General features: G+C 42.3%; 1 protein-coding gene across 6 annotated transcripts in view; it reads right to left on the bottom strand.

Moving 5' to 3' along the window:
* LOC139535663 (rap1 GTPase-activating protein 1-like) overlaps positions 1–15678 on the bottom strand; it is a 194118-nt gene that overhangs the window by 36598 nt on the left and 141842 nt on the right. For 5 of the 6 annotated variants that reach the window (XR_011667173.1, XM_071335320.1, XM_071335322.1 and 2 more), the window contains one exon: positions 3761–3854. Coding sequence is in view for 2 of the 6 variants with exons in the window: in XM_071335319.1 (XP_071191420.1) it covers positions 3761–3854 (94 nt within the window). In the remaining 4 variants the exon portion in view is untranslated. Of the gene's footprint in view, positions 1–3760; positions 3855–14686; positions 15244–15678 lie in introns of those variants that run through there. The other variant, XM_071335321.1, reaches the window with a different exon arrangement.

The raw sequence follows: 15678 nt of genomic DNA, 5'->3' as shown, positions 1-15678 counted from the left end.
AGTTTGGCCAGGAGGCCAGCTCTAGGAATAGTCTTGGTGGTTCCAAACTTCTTTCATTTAAGAATGATGGAGGCCACTGTGTTCTTGGAGACCTTCAATGCTGCAGACATTTTTTGGCACCCTTCTCCAGATCTGTGCCTCGACACAATCCTGTCTCGGAGCTCTACGGACAATTGCCTCAAATCAAACCAAAGTTTATTTGTCACCTGCGCCGAATACAACAGGTGTAGACCTTACAGTGAAATGCTTACTTAAGGCTCTAACCAACAGTGCAAAAAAGACATTAGGTGAACAATAGGTAAGTAAAGAAATAAAAACAACAGTAAAAATACAGTGAAAAATAACAGTAGCGAGGCTATATACAGTAGCGAGGCTATATACAGGCACCGGTTAATCGGGCTGATTGAGGTAGTATGTACATGTAGATATGGTTAAAGTGACTATGCATATATGATAAACAGAGAGTAGCAGTAGCGTAAAAGAGGGGTTGGCGGGTGGTGGCTGGCGGGACACAATGCAGTTAGCCCGGTTTGCCAATATGCGGGGACACTGGTTGGTCGGCCCAATTGAGGTAGTATGTACATGAATGTATAGTTAAAGTGTCTATGCATATATGATAAACAGAGAGTAGCAGCAGCATAAAAGAGGGGTTGGGGGGGGGCACACAATGCAAATAGTCCGGGTAGCCATTTGATTACCTGTTCTGGAGTCTTATGGCTTGGGGGTAAAAACTGTTGAGAAGCCTTTTTGTCCTAGACTTGGCACTCCGGTACCGCTTGCCATGCGGTAGTAGAGAGAACAGTCTATGACTGGGGTGGGCCTTCCACTGACACCGCCTGGTATAGAGGTCCTGGATGGCAGGCAGCTTAGCCCCAGTGATGTACTGGGCCGTACGCACTACCCTCTGGTAGTGCACACTACACCCATACGCACTACCCTCTGTAGTTCGACCTCATGGCTTAGTTTTTGCTCTGACATGCACTATCAACTGTGGGACCTTATATAGACAGGTATGTGTCTTTCCAAATCATGTCCAATCAATTGAATTTACCACAGGTGGACTCCAATCAAGTTGTAGAAACATCAAGGATAATCAATGGGAACAGGATGCACCTGAGACAAATTTTGAGGCTCATAGGAAAGGGTCTGAATATTTATGTATTTTTAATACATTTGAAAACATTTCTAAAAACCTGTTTTCACTTTGTCATTATGGGGTATTGTGTGTAGATTGATGAGGAAAAATAAATAATTGTATACATTTTAGAATAAGGCTGTAACGTACCAACATGTGGAAATACTTTCCGAATGCATAACACTTTAGTCAGATTTTGACTTCGTTTTCCATTGACATCAATTATAAGTAAAAATGTAACTCAAGTAGAAGGTAGAATTCACCCTGGATGTGGGAAGTGAATGTAATAAACAAGTCAAAACTGTTAAAATCTTAGCTCATTGTCAAATGCATGGTGTAGCGTTCAATAGAAACCATATGGAAACCATGCATACACACAGAGAAGGGATGTGGGCTGAATGATAAAAGGGAAATACTGTAGAGAAGTAATAACCAGCATAGTGAATAGATAAGAGCTCTCTTTCTCAAGCCCCAACATCATATTGAGAGTCCAAGTACATTTTACCTTTATTTCCTTTTACAAGTCCTTTAAGCACTTCAGGTTAGTGCCCCAGGATAGATGCAATAAGGAGCCTGTCTCCCACTGATGCACTCTCACTGCCCTCCCTTGCCTGGGGGTCTACACGCTACCCATTTTTGTTTTCTGACTTGATTACCAGAGCTACTCTGTGTGAGTGCAATGACGTTCCCTCCAACCCTAAATATAACAGTGTGGCAAAGCTTCAGTTAAAAGGCGCCTGATAGGCCCAAGGCCTGAGGGAGAGACAATTCGCTGTGGCTCATCTGATACCAATGAGTTACACAGCAATAACATTGACCCTATTGACCATGAATCAATGACTACAATCGCTACAAGGCTTTTGCATACAAGGACATGAATATTCCTGACTATTTTGGTAGTGTTATAAACACATTGTATAACAGAAGGGATGTTGGTAAGATCAGACAAACTGGGCTGAGGAAGATGGACCTGAATCCCCCATCACCACTGTAACCCATAGTTCACATCACAACTTTCAGCTCACTCCCACCACTTATTCCAACACCAGATCCCTGAACTTCCCATCCCAGACCTGCCAATGCTTTGGCCACGCCATTCTTCCGTCCACTTCTCTGCAATCATGTTCTCTGATTGACTAAAGGAGTGTTCAGTGTGCACAAAAGCCAATTGGCACGGGTCGGAGAAAATGCATCAGGATCCATTCATTGTGGCCGTCAGCAGCAGACTCTCACATGACCTTCCTCTGGCTAGCCGAGCTGAGGAGCACAAAGAGGCCTCAGTCTCCACTGCAGCAGCTGCTCTGGTCTGCTCTCCTCTGCTCTTCACACATCCATCCATCAGAGGGATTGACTGATGCAGAGGGCAGCAGTGTCTCCAGGACCACCACCACCACCACCACCAGAGAGACATCTGCAGGCTGAGGCACTGTGCCCCAGCACACAGCAGTGGGAATATGTACCGATAGACACTATGGCAATACAGTCTGGATCAAGAGCATTTACCGGATACAGTTCTATTGAAGTATTCTGTGATTCATATTCTGCTGAATATGTTTTATATTAGAATGCAATGCATAATCATGGACATTATGCATGACTATAATGGACAGCTTCTTGACAAGGTCACTCACCTATAAACGTGTGCATTACTGCAGACCTAATCATTGAGTATTCCTCATATCCAAATGAGTCGCAGCACCTGTGTTCATAGAGCAGCATAAATGAATCACCATGAGAGTGAGTGAGTCATCTGAGTGAGTGACAGCGGGTTTGCAGAGGTTGAGGAAGGACCACTAGAATCTAGACCACTGGAACTGTTTACCTCACTCTAACACTCCAGTTCTATAATGTGAAGGGTAGATGTGGGTCTTTGAGAGATAGATATTCTTTATGAGACTCTAGCTATGTGCCTGTGATGAGCTGGGATCCGAGAGCCAAAACAGTATGCTATGAAATATTTATTTCTATACGTGCAACTTATAGTATACTCTTCATTTATTTTTAATTTAAAAAATGTTACCCCTTTTTCTTGCCAATTTCGTGGGATCCAATTGGTAGTTACAGTCTTGTCCCATCGCTTGTTACAGTCTTGTCCCAAGGTGTTTTGTTGGTGCACACACTAACAACTTCAGGACTATAAAACAAAAGCTTTGTCCTTGGCTGTTGGAATAATCTATGTATTATTTTATCAAGTAATAGATCAAAGGCCCCCACAAACAATAGCCTTAATAATAACTTTTGACTTTGACTTCAATGAATACCGGACCCAACCCCAGGAGCTTGTGGCATATAGGCCATCACTCAATGTGAGTGTAGGCCGTCATTGTCAATAAGAATTTGTTCCTGACTTGCCTAGTTAAATAAAGGTTAAAGAAAAAAAGAAGAAAAAAAAGATCAGAGCAGACTGTCCATGAGACTGGATCTGGAGCGATCTGATTGGTGACACCTTTCACCTGCACACAGAGTAGCACAAGGGAACACAACACAGAGAGGAGTGGGGATGAATAGAAAACAGGAGAGAAAGAGACAGGTAAGAGAGAGGCTTGTGAAGAGAGGTAAGAAGTCATGGCTGAATAGAAGAGCTGACAGGGTGGGTGCAGTGGGCGGTTTGGACCCCCCTCTTACCTTTGATAACAAGTGAGTGTGATACGAAGGGTGGGAGTGAGACAGCGAGGGCTCTAGTGTGTTAGAGATACGAGGAATCCTTCCATCCTCTTTCCTGTGGGGCACAGAGGAAAAGTCAGAGTCATTGACATTTATACATCATGACTTTATGTGGGTACGATTAGAGTCTATTACAGTTGAAAAATCAGGTTAGGTTGTTTTTGAGGTGAAAATCTCTGGTAGAGATCACATACATGGTAGTGTGAATTCTGGCCATTATAGAGTTCCAAGTTTTGCCCTCACCACATTAGAGAGAGGAACATGCTAACACTGTGGATCATGTGACTGAGCTGAATGTCTTTCCATTCTCTCAACAGTAAATACTTGGGGTTAAACCAGACTTGTTTTTCTGCCTTGTTCCACTAGCCTACAGTATTGTTTCCTGAGCCTGTGAAGTGGTGAGGACAGGCTATAACTAGGGCTGTCAGGAGACTGGGATGTCTGAACCATTGAAAAAGAACTACTAAGTAATTCTAATTGTATTTTCTGAACAACACAGAGGGAAAAGGGAGGTTAAGATCTCCTACTCTCTCCCTCTGCCTGTGCACATTTTCTCTGGTGACAGGATCTTATTTGTATCCTGGCCAGAGCTGTATACTGAGTCAAAACATGTTACTTCACACAACGTCTCACAAAGCAGTCAACTGCTAGACTGACTGGCAGTCAGGCTTTTAACAGCCCATATAAAATCAATGAATGAGCCTCTCTGCATTCTGCACACAAACCTTGAGCAGAGGGCACCATTACTGAGCCTTTAAGCTGGAAGCGCTCTATTAACTTTAGCTGTCTCTTCTTGAAAAGCATGTAGAAAAATTATTTCACCTTAAATTCCTATTTCTAACAACTCAAATAAGAATTTCCAACATTTATTTTTTGCATCTTGATGTTTTTTTGGTGCAATAACAAAGCTCTACCAGACGGTTAAGCAGTTAGTAGGTCACACCAGCAATGCCATACTAGAATTGCAATTTTCATAGCATTTTTACTAATTTCAATAATATTACAAAAATTACTTCAGGTCTGCTTTAATGGCTTTTGTAGGTTGGTAAACAATGTTAAATAAGAACTGATGTTATTATGGTAATTTTGTATGTCCAAATATTAATATTCAATTACATTGAAATTAATATGCTTTCAGGTGGTGTATAGTGCAATGTAGGGGTACGAATGTTTTAACATTATAACGTTTTAACGAAATTGGGATCTTTAACGTTAATATTTTTTTTCTTATTTTTTTCACAAAATGTTAATCACAGTGAAACTGGCTCGCCTGCTTTTTCTCTTTGCTAATGATGCGAGTGTGTGTTCAGTCTTCGGTCTGTTGCGTATAGAATATCCTAGCCTATTCTTTGATGAAAGGCCCTGCTTTACTGAAGTTGCGAGACATTGTAAGCCAAGAAATTATGAAAAAAGCATTCCATTGCAAGATTGCCAGAAGATAGGCCTACTGCACGGTTCTGAATCCATCTGCCTGGTGGCTGACATGCTTATAATGTTTCCCTCCCCTCTCTCCGTCCCTCACTAGCTCCCTATGAAAGATGCGAGTGCTTGTGTTCTCAGAAGTACTAATCAGTCTCCTCCGTTCCAAAAATACTGAATCTTAGGAGTCGATTCTTAGCGGAAGACACGTTATTTTTCTACTAAATATCTTGGTAAGTCAGGGTATTTAACACATTTTAAAGTACGTTTTTAGGAGTGAGTGCAGGCAGCTCAAGATTATTTGCTTGACTTCTGGTTGCCTAGTGATGGATGTTAGTCCTGCTTCAGAAGCGGCATTCCTTTTCAGAAAAGTAAAATGCCAGTTCAGTGGCGCTTCGAAACTACGGTATATTCGGAAAGTATTCAGACCCCTTGACTTTTTCCACATTTTGGTACGTTACAGCCTTATTCTAACCCTAACCCTTATTGTTTTTTTCCCCCTCATCAATGTACACACAATACCCCAAAATGACAATGAAAAAAATTGTTTTTAGAAATGTTTGCAAATATTTTAAAGATAAAAAACAGAAGTATTACATAAGTATTCAGACCCTTTGCTATGAGACTTGAAATTGAGCTCAGGTGCATCCTGTTTCCATTGATCATCCTTGAGACTACAACTTGATTGGAATCCACCTGACAACCCGCTTGGAGTTTGACAAAAGGCACCTAAAGGACTCTGACCATGAGAAACAAGATTCGCTGGTCTGATGAAACCAAGATTGAAGTCTTCGGACTGAATGTCATGTATCACGTATGGAGGAAACCTGGCACCATCCCTATGGTGAAGCCTGGTGGCGGCAGCATCATGCTGTGGGGATGTTTTTCAGTGGCAGGGACAGGGAGACTAGTCAGGATCGAGGGAAAGAAGAACGGAGCAAAGTACAGAGAGATCCTTGATGAAAACCTGCGCCAGAGCTCTCAGGACCTCAGACTGAGGGCGAAGATTCACCTTCTAACAGGACAACGACCCTAAGCACACAGCCAACACAATGCAAGATTGGCTTCGGGACAAGTCTCTGAATGTCCTTGAGTGGCCCAGCCAGAGCCCCTACTTGAACCCAATTGAACATCTCTGGAGACCTGAAAATAGCTGTGCAGCGATGCTCCCCATCCAACCTGAAAAAGCTTGAGAGGATCTGAAGAGAAGAATGGGAGAAACTCCCCAAATACAGGTGTGCCAAGCTTGTAGTGTCATACCAAAGAAGACTCGAGGCTGTAATCTCTGCCAAAAGTGCCTCAACAAAGTACTGAGTAAATGGTCTGAATAGTTACGTAAATGTGACATTTCAGTTTTTATTTATTTATACATTTGCAAACATTTCTAAAAACCTGATTTTGCTTTGTCATTATGGGGTATTGTGTGTAGACTGATGAGGGGGAAAAAATGATTTAATCTATTTTAGAATAAGGCTGTAACATAACAAAATGTGGAAAACGTCAAAGGGTCTGAATACTTTCCGAATGCATTGTATCTCCAGAAAAGGTTATGTGTCTGCATTTATGTGTGTTATGTGTCTGCAAGCCGTAGTGTACCCTTACAGACAAACATGTTGTAGCCAAGGTGTTTTCAGGGTTATATGACTGCGTTAAATATAACTTTTCGCGGTCATACATACGTAATAGGAAGAAAAACAATACAAAAAATGGTTGTTTAAACGGTAAGAAAAATTGTCCATTTGTCACATCCCAAATGGAATGTCCCTCAAAATGCTTTCCTTAAATTTCAAATGATCCAGGTTCTTCCACCATGTTTCCCACATGTTCAGACTACATGGTGAGATAAAATATGACAAAGAGCAGTTTATAATTACTATTATAGGCATTATTTTACAGGCGACCTTAAGTCTGAATATTGATTAATTGACCCCATGGGTAATGAAATGTGATCAAACCAATTTATGTTGCCCAATATAGTGTGTTGTCAAAAATGTTATCATATTTTTCACCATACCAACCACCTGGTTGAACACTTTTTTTCAAAAATTATTGCTTTTTAGCCTTTTTTCATTTTAACTATTTATTTTCATATTCCTACTCTTCAAGGTCTCTACTAACAGAAATGATGCTAAATTAATCCCTCGCCAACTGAATTCCTGCCATTTAGCTCATATCTTCGGTGACTGAGTTCTTACAGCCCTCTGAGTGGGCAAAGTTAGAGTGCCACAACACTGAGCTACAACAACCCAAAAGGATACAAATGATATACAGTGGGGAGAACAAGTATTTGATACACTGCCGATTTTGCAGGTTTTCCTACTTACAAAGCATGTAGAGGTCTGTAATTTTGATCATAGGTACACTTCAACTGTGAGAGACGGATTCTAAAACAAAAATCCAGAAAATCACATTGTATGATTTTTAAGTAATTAATTTGCATTTTATTGCATGACATAAGTATTTGATCACCTACCAACCAGTAAGAATTCCGTCCCTCACAGACCTGTTAGTTTTTCTTTAAGAAGCCCTCCTGTTCTCCACTCATTACCTGTATTAACTGCACCTGTTTGAACTCGTTACCTGTATAAAAGACACCTGTCCACACACTCAATCAAACAGACTCCAACCTCTCCACAATGGCCAAGACCAGAGAGCTGTGTAAGGACATCAGGGATAAAATTGTAGACCTGCACAAGGCTGGGATGGGCTACAGGACAATAGGCAAGCAGCTTGGTGAGAAGGCAACAACTGTTGGCGCAATTATTAGAAAATAGAAGAAAATAGAAGAAGTTCAAGATGATGGTCAATCACCCGCGGTCTGGGGCTCCATGCAAGATCTCACCTCGTGGGGCATCAATGATCATGAGGAAGGTGAGGGATCAGCCCAGAACTACACGGCAGGACCTGGTCAATGACCTGAAGAGAGCTGGGACCACAGTCTCAAAGAAAACCATTAGTAACACACTACGCCGTCATGGATTAAAATCCTGCAGCGCACACAAGGTCCCCCTGCTCAAGCAGGCGCATGTCCAGGCCCGTCTGAAGTTTGCCAATGACCATCTGGATGATCCAGAGGAGGAATGGGAGAAGGTCATGTGGTCTGATGATTCAAAAATAGAGCTTTTTGGTCTAAACTCCACTCGCCGTGTTTGGAGGAAGAAGAAGGATGAGTACATCCCCAAGAACACCATCCCAACCGTGAAGCATGGAGGTGGAAACATCATTCTTTGGGGATGCTTTTCTGCAAAGGGGACAGGACGACTGCACCGTATTGAGGGGAGGATGGATGGGGCCATGTATTGCGAGATCTTAGCCAACAACCTCCTTCCCTCAGTAAGAGCATTGATGATGGGTCGTGGCTGGGTCTTCCAGCATGACAACGACCCGAAACACACAGCCAGGGCAACTAAGGAGTGGCTCCGTAAGAAGTATCTCAAGGTCCTGGAGTGGCCTAGCCAGTCTCCAGACCTGAACCCAATAGAAAATCTTTGGAGGGAGCTGAAAGTCCGTATTGCCCAGCGACAGCCCCGAAACCTGAAGGATCTGGAGAAGGTCTGTATGGATGAGTGGGCCAAAATCCCTGCTGCAGTGTGTGCAAACCTGGTCAAGAACTACAGGAAACGTATGATCTCTGTAATTGCAAACAAAGGATTCTGTACCAAATATTAAGTTCTGCTTTTCTGATGTATCAAATACTTATGTCATGCAATAAAATGCGAATTAATTACTTAAAAATCATACAATGTGATTTTCGGGATTTTTGTTTTAGATTCCGTCTCTCACAGTTGAAGTGTACCTATGATAAAAATTACAGACCTCTACATGCTTTGTAAGTAGGAAAATCGGCAAAATCGGCAGTGTATCAAATACTTGTTCTCCCCACTGTACATTGATGCAGGAGTGCTGGAGGAGTTGACGAATCAATTGACGAATCAAGTTCAAGTGAAGATTCTTTTCATATCCACTTCTAAATCCATCGTCAAAACATGCTCTACCAGCCGGTTGAGAACAGCGTTAAAGGGTTAAGGAATAAGGATTGTCACAACAACTAATCTCTGGTTGGCATGGGAAGGTGAGCTGCTAATATATAAATCCCCCCCACTTACACACACACACACACACACACACACATACATTTCCATCACATGGCACAGGGGGTGGTTTGGAGGTTCAATAAGCCAATTTACCAACCGGTCTTGTTTCTCAGAAATACTTTATCTGCAAATTGCAGCTCTACTCTGAAGGTTTCCCTGCCCATTAACCCTGCTGCATCCCTCAGTGCACACCACTGAACATCACTGACAATACACTGTTGACCTGGAGCAGAGGTGTGTGAATACATTTCTTAATCTCCTCTATAGCCTTTAGCTACGCCCACTTTTGGCAGCACTTCCACATTCCGATTAGCCAGTCAGCTATTTTCCGGTGTCACAGGAAGTAGGCAATCTACTTGTCTGTCACAAAGTTGTTCTACACTCGATGCATATTATCAAAATGTGATGTCAGGTTTGAAGATGTAAAGTTATTGAACACATCAATAACATGTTAGCCGCCAGAGTGAATTAATTCATTGGACAGCTCAAATCCATTAGTTAGCTAGCTAGCTAGTGAATTAGCTTTAGCCATTCATGTTATTTTGCTAGCAAGCTAGCTAGCTATTAAACTACTGTAGATTCTTTTTTTTGTATCTAGCTAGTTATAGCTGATTTAGAAACTGTGGCTGAAGTCTCTACTCGAGTAACTTGCTAACTAGCTTTTTTTTGGCTAGAATGGCTAACATTAGCTTGGTCTTGTCTAGGAATCAAGATGAGGGAAATATGCAAGATGTGTACAGCGAGAGAGGATAGGCGAAGCGAGAGGGAGAAACTGTGCCCAAAATCTTCTTCTCCAGCAAGTGGCGTTTGTTTAGTTTAAAAAAAAGTTTTTGTATGGAGGTCAATGATAGAGTGTCGAATTTGGTCAACAAAAATGTGTATGGCTTATTTGCTATGCGAGGCTTATTTGATCGAATAGAAGTGTCGTAATGCTGAGGTTGTTACAAGTGTCCGGATATAAGTAGGACGTGACATTCCGGCAACTTTAAGAAAAAACACATTCAATCGGAGTTGTTCCTCTTGTTCACATGCGTATCTGCCCTCTCATTGGCTAGAATGGTCCCACCTGCCTTGCTTCTTCCTGACTGCCTTGCTATTTTAATTGTATGAGAGGCCACTTGAGTATCTGGTCAATATAATGGATAATCTGTGGTACAGCTATCTGTGGTGTGCCAAGACGACATGAGAGCAAGCTGCTGCAAAGATCAGAAGGTTAGGTGCGACCTTGGTAGATTTCAATGCATCTTTTTGATTGGCTTTCTAAATGAACTGCTTGTTATGCAACGTGTTTGCTAGATACATTATGATATAGCTAGCTAGCTGTGGTTCTCAGTATGCTGATTCATACTAAAGACTAAAAATGGCACCTGGTGCGTCTCTGCTTGGCACTCAGCATTAAGAAGATTTCAATGCATCTTTTTGATTGGCTTTCTAAATGAACTGCTTGTTATGCAACGTGTTTGCTAGATACATTATGATATAGCTAGCTAGCTGTGGTTCTCAGTATGCTGATTCATACTAAAGACTAAAAATGGCACCTGGTGCGTCTCTGCACTCAGCATTAAGAAGTTAGATTGGGGGTGAGGCCCTGCGATAGACTAGTGTCCTGTTCAAGGGGTGTACTTGTACATCAAGTTGCCTCACGCTACAGAAACAGGAGTAGATCCTATGATCCGTTCCGGCTCGCACAAGCTAATGCAACCCTTTCCTTTATGTCTTTCCTTGATACCATTCACACCTCTGCCCAACATGGGCACGATGGATAAATAATTTTCAGTCTGACGAACTGTAGGCTACTGATTAACAACAGGTAGCCTACAGCCTATGCGCCCTGTCCACTCTGGCCCGGGAAAACAAAGCCGTTACATCACACATTTAGCTATATAAGCCCATTGATTTGCGTTTGCGTCGGTACAAATTCTGAATGTGATCAATTTGACTTTTTAGCCAAGCTTCGGCTGGTTAGGCTACCTAGTGTAACGGTCGTCTTGTGGTGAATGAGCGGACCAAGGCGCAGCGGGTGATGAATACATAATGAATATTTATTAACAGAATGACGAAACACGAAAACTCTTTAACAAACTACAAAACAAATAAACGACGTAGACTGACCTAAAACATGAGAACTTACAAATACACGAAGAACGTACGAACAGGTACAGACTACAAACAAACGCTACAGTCCCGTGTGGTACGAACATACATACAGACACGGAAGACAATCACCCACAAACAAACAGTGAGAACAGCCTACCTTAAATATGGTTCTCAGAGGAAACGTCAAACACCTGCCTCTAATTGAGAACCATATCAGGCAACACATTAAACCCAACATAGAAACACAACACATAGAATGCCCACCCCAACTCACGCCCTGACCAACTAAACACATACAAAAACAAGAGAAAACAGGTCAGGAACGTGACACCTAGACCTTTTCATTCCAAATTATTGACTGAAATTAATTTATCAACATAGTGATGACATAGACTATGTGAATAACTTTTTAATTATAGGTGCATACTAGACGATGCAACCCCGCATAAAGCAAGCTCATCCCTATTTGTTCTCTATTGTCCAATTGCAGTTGTTATCTGTGTCCCTATTCATCCTCCCTAGGGTCCAGAAGATGAAAAAAATATAGTGACCTGATTAGAAAAACTCATAGCCCACTGTGAGTGTTTTACAGTTTTATGGTTGGAAAACTGTTCCATAGACATCTAAATGTCCTTTCACTATTTACAGGAGTTCAGCTATCCAGAATACATCATTGTTCCAGTGCACCAGGGTAGAGAGAGGGGTGGGAACAGAGACATCTTCACTTTACATCTTCGCTCTACACCTTCACATTTCATAAAGTCAACCCATGTTTAGTTTATGCATCATTAAATATCATCCTGTAAAATAAAGTTACTTGTATACTCTGTTTTCTTTAACATCACATTAGTAAATGTTGCATTAGATAATGCCAATCAATCGTATAATGGATTCAATCACCACTTGATGAAAATTGATGCATATCTCTTTTGGTTTTATTGGCATACTTGCTGTAGTCTGATCTTTTTGGGATAGAATATGATCTACTAATGTCTAGGCCATTTCATTCATTGCCAAAATTAGCAGGCAGGGAAGAAACTTGCCAGAAGTGAACATGGGTAGTATAGTAGTAGTTGGCTAGAATGCATTGGTGATTCACTTTGTCCTATGTAAACAGAGGACATTCAAGAGATTTCATGAACAGTAGTTTTTATAACATAGGTTGACCCTATTACAGCAATAATGATGCTCTTTGTTTGCCTGCTTCTTTCATTTTGGCTCTAACGTATTGTCAGATGGCTGAAAGTGGTTGTCAGTTTCTATGTCACCCTAGGCAGGCCTAGACAGAAATGCTCCTTTACTGTAATTATTTCATAGATTCAATATGAAAACACAGTAGAAAGACAGAGAGCTCATGTCAAAAGCTTTTCTAAACCAAAAGCATGGCCGTCATAATACTGTCCCATTAAAAAGCAGGGCCTTGCTGCGCTGATGACAACCAACAACAGCGCAACACGTTGGCATCCGGTATTAGTCTGGTTTAGATAGCGGCTGGGTAAAGCCCAGGCACTAATACACAGGGAGTCACTACAGGTACGGAGCGATTAGAAGGATCAGCCTGAAACCTGTCACCTCACCGCAGGAACACACAAAGCCTGCTTAATGGCTCTGATCACGGGAGCAGTATGTGTGCGTGCGTGCGCGTGCCTATCAATGGCAGCTTAAAAGCCACCTAACAATGCACACATACAGGGAGTGTATCATCATCATTTCACCAAGGGTGAGTTTTAACAGAGGGTGAGTTTGACAGAGATAAGAGATGATGGTCTCACAGTGTGACTGATGACAGCACCAATACTATCCTATATATGTCACATCACAATACCAATTACCGGGACACCTACCATACGATGAATGTTCTAAAAAATACACTGATACACCAAGTCCAGATCAATGGTTTTGTGCACCTCTGAGTTAGCACTATGTAATCTATTTTTATTTAATAGTGACACTGGCCTAACTGACAGATTGGTGCTGGTGGTCATCCATGCGTGCCTCAGTTAACATACTCTAATGGAGGAGTGATTGGCAGACAGAGGGAATGTCCTGGTCCAGGGCTAATCTGGGGAACTGAAACAGAGAATGAGTCATGCAACCATTACATAATACAGCTGTCCAAAAATAGCCCCAGGCGAAGAGGACAAGAGGTCACCAACCTTCAATCACAACTGATTAAGATGCCACTACCATGAATGCTATGTGTGGGTGTTTGTTTGTGTGTCCCACACCGACCGTGGAAACTTCCAGTCAGGGAGAGCATTTTAAACCTGGACAGCCTTCCTCTTCACAGTACTGCTGGGTCATGGGCTCTGATAAGAAAATGCAAATTAGCTCGCTCTCCTCCCCTGGTGGGTGTGGAGTACACCTGGAAATACAAATGAACTGGACAGGTTTGCATATATTGCAACAAAATGGAACGACATGCATTTCTTTAGTCCCTGAGCTGCAGCGATAGAGTGAAAGAGAAAGAAAATCACGGGAGAGTGAGAGAAAGAGAGAGAGAATCTGGAGGGTCCTTTGACCTTGAGAGAGAGATAGAAAGGAGAGAGTGAGAGAGGGAAAAGAAAGTGAGCGAGAACATGTTTGCGCCAAGACAATAGCTCAATATCCTCAGTCCAATGCTCCCAGTTGGGTATAATCCATACCAGTCATTCTGTATAAACATATCCTGCAGACCATTGACACGACTGCAATGTGGAGGGCAAATACTCACTGATTATTGGTGCAACCAAGAGATGGATACCATGGTTCAAGATGCAGTAAAAATTCTATTTGATCTAGTGATTAACTTCAGCAGCAAAATCAAGTCTGTTGAGGAGTGCTTATATTATAAAGTTTTATACCAACATGTACTTAATGAATGAGGTATCAAAGCATAATAGTAAAAGCATAATCAAGACACAGAGTATAAAACATTTACATCCAAAGTTATTGAATGTCACTGACACAAATTGTTATCTCATCTGGATTGCAAACGTAGCCTACAGACATAAAACCATGAATCCAAGCACTATCAGATTATTGGATCGTTATCATGTATACAACCACTCTACTACGCCAACATGTTCAGTAATCCCCTGCCATCTTAAAGCTAACAACAGAGAGTTAATGTTGCTGTCTTCCTTTCCCTCTGCCCCACTCCACTGGTCATCTACCCACACACACATTATAGTTACCGGAGCTTATCCAGACAGTCCAGCCAGCCAGGACACAAACAGACAGGAGGCAATCAAATCAACTGCAGCAGCTAATGCACAATGAAAGCAGAGTTACTTACTCTAGGCATCAGTGTGTGAGCAGAGCGAGCAGAGAGCAGAGGCAGGGTCCAGCATCGGATGAAGAAATCAGCTGAAGATCAGCACTGCTCTATGCAGCAGAACCTAGCCAGGAGACCGTTGATGGAAAGTGCTGGAGACACCTATATTCTCTCCTTCTCGCTCTCTCCGTCTCTCACTTGCTCTTAGTTTCTCCCTCCCTCTTTTACTTACTTGCTTCACAGAGTGGTCTTTCGCTATCCCTCACCATCAAATGTCTTCCCACTTTCTCTTTCTTTCTGTCATTCTACCTCTCTGTCTGACTCAGTCGTAGTGCTCTAACACCTGCTGTCAGAGCTCAGCCTCTCCTGTCAGATGATACTGTGGAAAGCTCCCCCTACCTTCCTCTCACACATATACTCCCTATCTCTCTTTTTTCCTCTCCATCCCTCTCCCTCTCTTTCCTCACGCACTCTCACATGTACACACACACACACCACATGCACATATTCTCTCTTTCCCCCTCTCTCTCTCTCTCCTTTCTCTAACTATAACAAGGGAGACGGAGAAGCATGTCCATCCAAGCTGTTAGTTATTGGTTCACTTAGCATTCCTCTCACTGTGACTCCTCGATAAAAGGGCAATGTTCATATGAGTGACGAGAGTGCAGTGGGTGTATGGAGTGGCAGAGACTCATGATGTGAAGTGCTAAGTCACTCACTCATCCCTGTTGCGCCAGCTGGCGCATAGGGCAGCAACAAAGCCACTCCATTTCTGTCTGTCTCTGGCCATCTTCTCCAGCTCTGCTGATGTTGTTGAAGCTCGATCTTGATTATTCTCCGCCACGTTGTCTTGGGCCTCCCACTCTTACATCTGCCCTCTAGAGTCCAAAGGACAGCTATTCTTGGGATAGAGTCTGTACTCTTTCTCATGACGTGTCCAATCTAGCTCCAGCGGCATCTCTTGAGTATGGCATCCATGGCTTCCTGTTTCATTTGTCTAAGTACTTTTGATA

The sequence above is a fragment of the Salvelinus alpinus genome, chromosome 12 (assembly GCF_045679555.1).
Source record: "Salvelinus alpinus chromosome 12, SLU_Salpinus.1, whole genome shotgun sequence".
In the NCBI taxonomy this organism is placed as follows: Eukaryota; Metazoa; Chordata; class Actinopteri; order Salmoniformes; family Salmonidae; genus Salvelinus; species Salvelinus alpinus.
The sequence above is the reverse complement of the archived record's forward strand: the minus strand, read 5'-3'. Positions and strand labels throughout refer to the sequence as shown.